Source organism: Lolium perenne, chromosome 6 (assembly GCF_019359855.2).
Source record: "Lolium perenne isolate Kyuss_39 chromosome 6, Kyuss_2.0, whole genome shotgun sequence".
Classification (NCBI taxonomy): Eukaryota; Viridiplantae; Streptophyta; class Magnoliopsida; order Poales; family Poaceae; genus Lolium; species Lolium perenne.
The window spans coordinates 159,158,303-159,167,642 of NC_067249.2; the positions used below are offsets into that span (position 1 = coordinate 159,158,303).

The following is a 9,340-nucleotide window of genomic DNA, read 5'->3' on the forward strand; positions in this document are numbered from 1 at the left end:
AAGCATTCAAGTTGATAAACAAGGTTTAGACATATTCAACCAGAAAAATCATGTATCTACCCCCTATCCCTAAACTCTGACTTATGAAGTCAAGCATCAAGAGATGTGGTTTTTGGTTTCAAACATGGAAATTTCAAAAACCCTCCCAAGAGCTACAATTTGGAGTGGCTAAGAAGGATAGATGCTTAATTTTTCATATTTATGTTTTAAACTTGTTTAAATCATGGTCAAGCCTAGGATTTGACCAAGATTCAAATGGGCATAAAATTAAAAAAAAACAATAAAATGAAAAACCAATGCACATAGTCTTCTTATGTCATATATATAGTAAGCATTCAATTAAGTTGATAACAAGGTCTAGACATATTCAAATGAGAAAAGTCATGTATCAAGCTACCCCTAACCCCAAACTCTGTCTTATGAAGTCAAGCATGAAGAGAAGTACGTGGTTTTTTGGTTTCAAACATGGAAATTTCAAAAACCCTCTCAAGAGCTTCATTTTGTAGTGACTACGAAGGATACATGCTTAATTTTCATATTCATGTTTTAAACTTGTTTAAATCATGGTCAAACCTAGGATTTGACCAAGATTCAAATGGGCATAATTTAAAAAAAATGAAAAATCAAGGCACATGGTCTTCTTATGTCATATAGTAAGCATTCAATTAAGTTGATAAACAAGGTCTAGACATATTCAAACCAGAGAAATCATGTATCTACCCCCTAACCCTAAACTCTGTCTCATGAAGTCAAGCATGAAGATATGTGGTTTTTGGCCGGTTTCAAACATGGAAATTTCAAAAACCCTCCCAAGAGCTTCATTTTGGAGTGACTGAGAAGGATATATGCTTAATTTTTCATATTCATGTTTTCAACTTGTTTAAATCATGGTCAAACTTAGGATTTGACCAAGATTCAAATGGGCATGAAATTAAAAAAAACAATAAAATGAAAAACCAATGCACATAGTCTTCTTATGTCATATATATAGTAAGCATTCAATTAAGTTGATAACAAGGTCTAGACATATTCAAACGAGAAAAATCATGTATCAAGCTACCCCTAACCCCAAACTCTGTCTTATGAAGTCAAGCATGAAGAGAAGTACGTGGTTTTTTGGTTTGAAACATGGAAATTTCAAAAACCCTCTCAAGAGCTTCATTTTGGAGTGAATATGAAGGATACATGCTTAATTTTCATATTCATGTTTTAAACTTGTTTAAATCATGGTCAAACCTAGGATTTGACCAAGATTCAAATGGGCATAATTTAAAAAAAATGAAAAATCAAGACACATAGTCTTTTATGTCATATAGTAAGCATTCAATTAAGTTGATAAACAAGGTCTAGACATATCAAACCAGAAAAATCATGTATCTACCCCCTATATATCCGTAAACCCTGACTTATGAAGTCAAGCATGAAGAGAAGAAGTGGTTTTTGGTTTCAAACATGGAAATTTCAAAAACCCTCCCAAGAGCTTCATTTTGGAGTGACTAATTAAGAAGCGTACCTGCTTACTTTTTTCATATTTATGTTTTAAACTTGTTCAAATCTAGGTCAACAAACCTAGGATTTGATGAAGAATCAAATGGGTATAAAAAAATTAAAACCAAGGTCTGCTCATGTCATATATAGTAAGCATTCAATTAGATTGATAAACAAGGTCTAGACATATTCAAACTAGCAGGAAAATCATGTATCTACCCCCTAACCCTAAACTATGTCTTATGAAGTCAAGCATGCATGAAGAGAAGTGGTTTTTAGTTTCAAGCATGGAAATTTCAAAAACCCTCCCAAGAGCTACATATTGGAGTGACTAAGAAGGATATATGCTTAATTTTTCATATTCATGTTTTAAACTTGATTAAATCATGGTCAAGCCTAGGATTTGACCAAGATTCAAATGGGCATAAAAATTCAAAAAGAATGAAAAACCAATGCACATAGTCATCTTATGTCATCGATCTAGTAAGCATTCAATTAAGTTGATAAACAATGTATAGACATATTCAAACCAGAAAATTTATGTATCAAGCTACCCCTAACCCCAAACTCTGTCTTATGAAGTCTAGCGTGAAGAGAAGTACGTGGTTTTTTGGTTTCAAACATGGAAATTTCAAAAACCCTCTCAAGATCGAGCTTCATTTTGGAGTGACTACGAAGGATACATGTTTAATTTTTCATATTCATGTTTTAAACTTGTTTAAATCATGGTCAAACCTAGGATTTGACCAAGATTCAAATGGCAAAATTTAAAAAAAAAATGAAAAATCAAGGCACATAGTCTTCTTATGTCATATAGTAAGCATTCAATTAAGTTGATAAACAAGGTCTAGACATATTCAAACCAGAGAAATCATGTATCTACCCCCTAACCCTAAACTCTGTCTCATGAAGTCAAGCGCATGAAGATATGTGGTTTTTGGCCGGTTTCAAACATGGAAATTTCAAAAACCCTCCCAAGAGCTTCATTTTGGAGTGACTAAGAAGGATATATGCTTAATTTTTCATATTCATGTTTTAAACTTGATTAAATCATGGTCAAGCCTAGGATTTGACCAAGATTCAAATGGGCATAAAAATTCAAAAAGAATGAAAAACCAATGCACATAGTCATCTTATGTCACCGATCTAGTAAGCATTCAATTAAGTTGATAAACAATGTATAGACATATTCAAACCAGAAAATTTATGTATCAAGCTACCCCTAACCTCAAACTCTGTCTCATGAAGTCTAGCGTGAAGAGAAGTACGTGGTTTTTTGGTTTCAAACATGGAAATTTCAAAAACCCTCTCAAGATCGAGCTTCATTTTGGAGTGACTACGAAGGATACATGTTTAATTTTTCATATTCATGTTTTAAACTTGTTTAAATCATGGTCAAACCTAGGATTTGACCAAGATTCAAATGGCAACATTTAAAAAAAATGAAAAATCAAGGCACATAGTCTTCTTATGTCATATAGTAAGCATTCAATTAAGTTGATAAACAAGGTCTAGACATATTCAAACCAGAGAAATCATGTATCTACCCCCTAACCCTAAACTCTGTCTCATGAAGTCAAGCGCATGAAGATATGTGGTTTTTGGTTTCAAACATGGAAATTTCAAAAACCCTCCCAAGAGCTTCATTTCGAAGTGATTAATTAAGAACCATACATGCATGCTTAGTTTTTCATATTCATGTTTTAAACTTATTCAAATCTTGGTGAAACCTAGGATTTGACCAAGATTCAAATGGTTTATAAAAATTCAAAAAAAAAGTTCTTCTTATGTTATATAGTAGGCATTCAATTAAGTTGATAAATAAGGTCTAGACATATTCAAACCAGAAAAATCATGTATCTACCCCCTAACCCTAAACTTTGTCTTATGAAGTCAAGCATGAAGAGAAGTGGTTTTTGGTTTCAAGCATGGAAATTTCAAAAACCTCCCCAAACTTCATTTTAGAGTGACTAAGAATACAAGCTTCCCTTTTCATTTTCATGTTTTAAACTTGTTTAAATTATCTTGGTCAAATCTAGGATTTGACAAGATTCAAATGGGCAAACATATGATAAGTGATGCAAATATCATTTCTAAGTGCGGGCAAACCAGCCTTTAGCTTAACATATTTCTAAGTACAAGGTTTCAGAAAATTGAGTGGGGGCGGCTGCCCCCCTTGGCTATAGTCTGGATCTGCCCATGCTATAGTTTGAGGCCATTTGGATGACATCGAAAAAATTCTTTGATTAGAAATGGGGTTGTTCGAACCCCGTAGTTGGATTTTTTTGAACCTTGATCTATAGTACTGGGCAAAACCCTAGTTTAACCTATTTAATTATAGATTCGTAGGTCGATTTTTCTACGTACCTTTTTATTATTTCTCTACTATGCAGCACATATGTGTTTGCCCGTCGAGTGAAACTCGGAAGGAGAGAAGAAGGAGGGAGAGCATTATGGTGTCTCCCCTTTTTCGGGCGATGATGTTGACTGTTGTGCAGGGTTTGTCAGTGAGCAGGAGGTGCGAGCGAGCGAGCGAGGCCGAGAATGAGAGATTTTTTTTTGTGAGAGGGACAACCGAAGGATCCTGAAGGACCCAGAGACTTCCAATACGCATCCTGATGCGTCTTCTCTTGACAAAGAAAATGGCTGGGAGTTTGCGTACCTATTGCACATGACTTGTGCTCACTGAAGTGTGGGATCTCACGCATGGGCACCACACATAAGTGACAGACCTGTTGGTGTAAAAACCTCGGTTGATTATTATAGTGCATTAGAACAAAGTTTCCTATGGATTCAAGGGTAGGAAATCCAAGTTAACTCATTTACATGACATTATTTTTTCCATGAAGCAAAGTTAACACATCTATCAATTGGTACATTTTGGAGTGACTAAGAAGGATCCATGCTTACCTTTTTGTTTTCACGTGTTAAACTTGTTTAAATCTTGGTCAAACCTAGGATTTGACAGAGATTCAAATGGGCATAAAAATTTAAAATAAATTCAAAAAAAATGAAAAACCAATGCACATAGTCATCTTATGTCATCTAGTAATTAAGTATTCAATTAAGTTGATAAAAAATGTCTAGACATATTCAAACCAGAAAATTTATGTATCAAGCTACCCCTAACCCCAAACTCAATCTTATGAAGTCTAGCATGAAGAGAAGTACGTGGTTTTTTGGTTTCAAACATGGAAATTTCAAAAACCCTCTCAAGATCGAGCTTCATTTTGGAGTAACTACGAAGGATACATGCTTAATTTTTCATATTCATGTTTTAAATTTGTTTAAATCATGGTCAAACGTAGGATTTGACCAAGATTCAAATGGGCATAAAAATTAAAAAAAAACAATAAAATGAAAAACCAATGCACATAGTCATCTTATGTCATCTAGTAAGCATTCAACTAAGTTGATAAACAAGGTCTAGACCTATTCAAACCAGAAAATTCATGTATCAAGCTACCCCTATCCCCAAACTCTGTCTTATGAAGTCAAGCTTGAAGAGAAGTACGCGGTTTTTTGGTTTCAAACATGGAAATTTCAAAAACCCTCCCAAAAGCTACATTTTGGAGTGACTAAGAATGATACATGCTTAATTTTTCATATTCATGTTTTAAACTTGTTTAAATCATGGTCAAACCTAGGATTTGACCAAGATTCAAATGGGTATAAAAATTCAAAATAAATCAAAATAAATGAAAAACCAAGGCACATAGTCTTCTTATGTCATATAGTAAGCATTCAATTAAGTTGATAAACAATGTCTAGACATATTCAAACCAGAAAAATCAAGTATCTAGCTACCCCTAACCCTAAACTCTGTCTTATGAAGTCAAGCATGCATGAAGAGAAGTGGTTTTTGGTTTCAAACATGGAAATTTCAAAAACCCTACCAAGATCTACATTTTGGAGTGACTAAGAAGGATATATGCTTATTTTTTCATATTCATGTTTTAAACTTGTTTAAATCATGGCCAAACCTAGGATTTGACCAAGATTCAAATGGGCATAAAAATTCAGAAAAAACAAAAAATGGAAAATCAAGGCACATAGTATTCTTATGTCACATAGTAAGCATTCAATTAAGTTGATAAACAATGTCTAGACATATTCAAACCAGAAAATTTATGTATCAAGCTACCCCTAACCCCAAACTCTATCTTATGAAGTCTAGCATGAAGAGAAGTACGTGGTTTTTTGGTTCAAACATGGAAATTTCAAAAACCCTCTCAAGATCGAGCTTAATTTTGGAGTGACTACGAAGGATACATGCTTAATTTTTCATATTCATTTTTTAAACTTGTTTAAATCATGGTCAAACCTAGGATTTGACCAAGATTCAAATGGGCATAAAAATAAAAAAAACAATAAAATGAAAAACCAATGCACATAGTCATCTTATGTCATCTAGTAAGCATTCAATTAAGTTGATAAACAAGGTCTAGACATATTTAAACCAGAAAATTCATGTATCAAGCTACCCCTATCCCCAAACTCTGTCTTATGAAGTCAAGCATGGAGAGAAGTACGCAGTTTTTTGGTTTCAAACATGGAAATTTCAAAAACCCTCTCAAGAGCTTCATTTTGGAGTGACTACGAAGGATACATGCTTAATTTTTCATATTCATGTTTTGAACTTGTTTAAATCATGGTCAAACCTAGGATTTGGCCAAGATTCAAATGGGAAAAATTGAAAAAAAATGAAAAATCAAGGCACATAGTCTTCTTATGTCATATAGTAAGCATTCAATTAAGTTGATAAACAAGGTCTAGACATATTCAAACCAGAGAAATCATGTATCTACCCCCTAACCCTAAACTCTATCTCATGAAGTCAAGCGCATGCATGAAGATATGTCATTTTTGGTTTCAAACATTGAAATTTCAAAAACCCTCCCAAGAGCTTCATTTCGAAGTGATTAATTAAGAAGCATACATGCATGCTTACTTTTTCATATTCATGTTTTAAACATATTCAAATCTTGGTGAAAAACCTAGGATTTGACCAAGATTCAAATGGGTATAAAAATTCAAAAAAAAACAAAAAAGGTCTTCTTATGTTATATAGTAGGCATTCAATTAAGTTGATAAACAAGGTCTAGACATATTCAAACAAGAAAAATCATGCATGTATCTACCCCCTAACCCTAAACTCTGTTTCATGAAGTCAAGCATGAAGATATGTGGTTTTTGGTTTCGAATATGGAAATTCAAAAACCCTCCCAAGAGCTTCATTTTGAAGTGACTAAGAAGCATAAATTCTTACTTTTTCATATTCATGTTTTTAACTTATTCAAATCTTGGTGGAACCAAGGATTTGACCAAGATTCAAATGGGTATAAAAATTCAAAAAAAATAAGGTATTCTTATCTTATATAGTAAGCATTCAATTAAGTTGATAAACAAGGTCTACACATATTCAAACCAGGAAAATCATGTATCTACCCCCTAACTCTAAACTCTGTCTTATGAAGTCAAGCATGCATGAAGAGAAGTGGTTTTTGGTTTCAAGCATGGAAATTTCAAAAACCCTCCCAAGAGCTTCATTTTGGAGTGACTAAGAAGCATACTTACGTGCTTACTTTTTCATATTCATGTTTTAAACTTGTTCAAATCTTGGTTAAACCTATGATTTGACCAAGATTCAAATGGGTATAAAAAATGAAAACCAAGGTCTTCTTATGTCATATAGTAAGCATTCAATTAAGTTGATAAACAAGGTCTAGACATATTCAAACCAGAAAAATCATGTATCAAGCTACCCCTAACCCCTAACTCTGTCTTATGAAGTCAAGCATGAAGATAAGTACGTGGTTTTTTGGTTTCAAACATGGAAATTTCAAAACCCTCTCAAGATCGAGCTTCATTTTGGAGTGACTACGAAGGATACATGCTTACTTTTTCATATTCAGGTTTTAAACTTGTTTAAATCATGGTCAAACCTAGGATTTGACCAAGATTCAAATGGGCATAAAATAAAAAATATGTCTAGACCTTGTTTATGAACTTTTGGGAGGTTTTTGAAATTTCCATGTTTGAAACCCAAAACCACTTCTCTTCATGCTTAACTACATAGGACAAAGTTTAGGGGTAGGGGTAGATACATGATTTTTCTTGTTTGAATATGTCTAGGCCTTGTTTATCAACTTTAATGCTTACTATATGACATAAGAAAACTATGTGCTTTGGTTTTCTAGTTATCTTTTTTTTTGGGAATTTTGATGCACATTTGAATCTTGTAAAATCCTAGGTTTGACCAAGATTTAAACAAGTATAAACATGAAAATGAAAAGGGGAGAATGTATCCTTCTTAGTCACTCTAAAATGAAGTTTTTAGGAGTTTTTTTAATTTCCATGTTTGAAACCCAAACTATGCACTTCTCTTCATGCTTGACTTCATAAGACAGAGTTTAGGGGTTAGGGGGTAGATACATGATTTGTCTAGTCTGAATATGTCTAGACCTTGTTTATCAACGTTAATGTTTACTATATGACATAAGAAGACTATGTGCTTTGGTTTTTCATTTTTATTTATTTTATGTCCATATGAATCTTGGTCAAATCCTTGATTTGACCAGGATTTAAACAAGTTTAAAACATGAAAAGGAGGTCTAGGGGTCACTAACCTGCAAATCCAAAATAAAGCCCTTCTGCTCAAACATCTAGACAAGTTCTATAAAAGAGAGGACACCCCCTGGGTTCAACTCGTCTGGTACAAACATTACTCAGAAGGAGTTCCCCATGCCCATATCCCATGTGGATCCTTCTGGTGGAGAGATATTATGGGGATGGCAGATATTTTCAGAGGTTCTTTTACCTGCAAGATCAGAGCTGGTGACTCTATTCTTCTGTGGAAAGATCCCTGGTCTGATCCTGTGCTTAAGGTCAAAGCAGCCAGGTTACACTCCTTCGCGCTACGAGAAGACGTCTCAGTCTCGGAATTTGTTAACCGCCACAACCTTGCAGAACAATTCATACTTCCCCTGTCTCATGAAGCTCATGCAGATTTAGTAAACCTTGAGGAAGAATTGAATGAGATACAGCTTGAGGAACAGTCAGCTGATGTTTGGAAACCCATCTGGGGTGCTGACCATTACAAAGCCAAAGACTTCTACATGCACTGCTTCAGAGAATGCCTAACACCGATCCATATATCGGCTATCTGGAAAAGTAAATGTATGATGAAGCATAAGGTGTTTGCATGGTTGATGTTCGTGGACAGAATTAACACCAGAGATATGCTAAGGCGAAGAAAGTACAACATTGGATCGGACTATTCTTGTTTGATCTGTGATACTGGTGCAACAGAAGCTAGAAACCATCTCTTCTTCACGTGCACCTTCAGTACCAGGTGCTGGGCCAATATTGGGATTGCCTGGAATGATGATTTGCAGTTAGAACACATGCTAGAGGAAGCAAAAATCAGTTGGAGCAAGCCGCTTTTTACTGAGGTGCTTATCCTTGGTGTCTGGAATATTTGGAAAGTGAGGAATAGGGCTTACTTTGAGGGGGAAGAACCTAGTATGCAAACTTGGCAAAGGCAATTTTCCCAAGACCTCAACACCCTCTCCTGCCGTGTCAAGGAGAATCACCAAGGGTTTATCAAGGACCTGATAACCAAGATCTCCACATAGTTATTTACTTACCTCTTCATAAAACCTTTTGGGTTCCCATTTTCTCTAGGCCTCTACTCCTTCCCGAGAGGGGTTTTGTAAATATGTTGTAAAAGGCTTTCAGCCACTTTCGAGTTTCCTTTAATAAAATGAAGCAGTAGGAGCCTCTCCTGCTGGTAAAGTTTCAAAAAAAAAAGTTTAAAACATGAAAATGAAAAGGTAAGCCTTGATCCTTC

The 9,340-nt window shown here is 34.6% G+C and overlaps 1 protein-coding gene across 1 annotated transcript; it reads left to right on the plus strand.

The window, feature by feature from the left end:
• The first annotated feature begins 8,279 nt into the window (after nucleotides 1-8,279).
• Nucleotides 8,280-9,125, plus strand: LOC139832544 (uncharacterized). Its single transcript, XM_071822326.1, has one exon. The coding sequence runs from the start codon at nucleotides 8,280-8,282 to the stop codon at nucleotides 9,123-9,125; it is 846 nt and encodes a 281-aa protein (XP_071678427.1).
• Nucleotides 9,126-9,340: the final 215 nt, after the last annotated feature.

Coding starts and splice junctions, on each gene's coding strand:
- LOC139832544 (XM_071822326.1), top strand. CDS start 8,280: ATGGCAGATATTTTCAGAGGTTCTTTTACCTGCAAGATCAGAGCTGGT.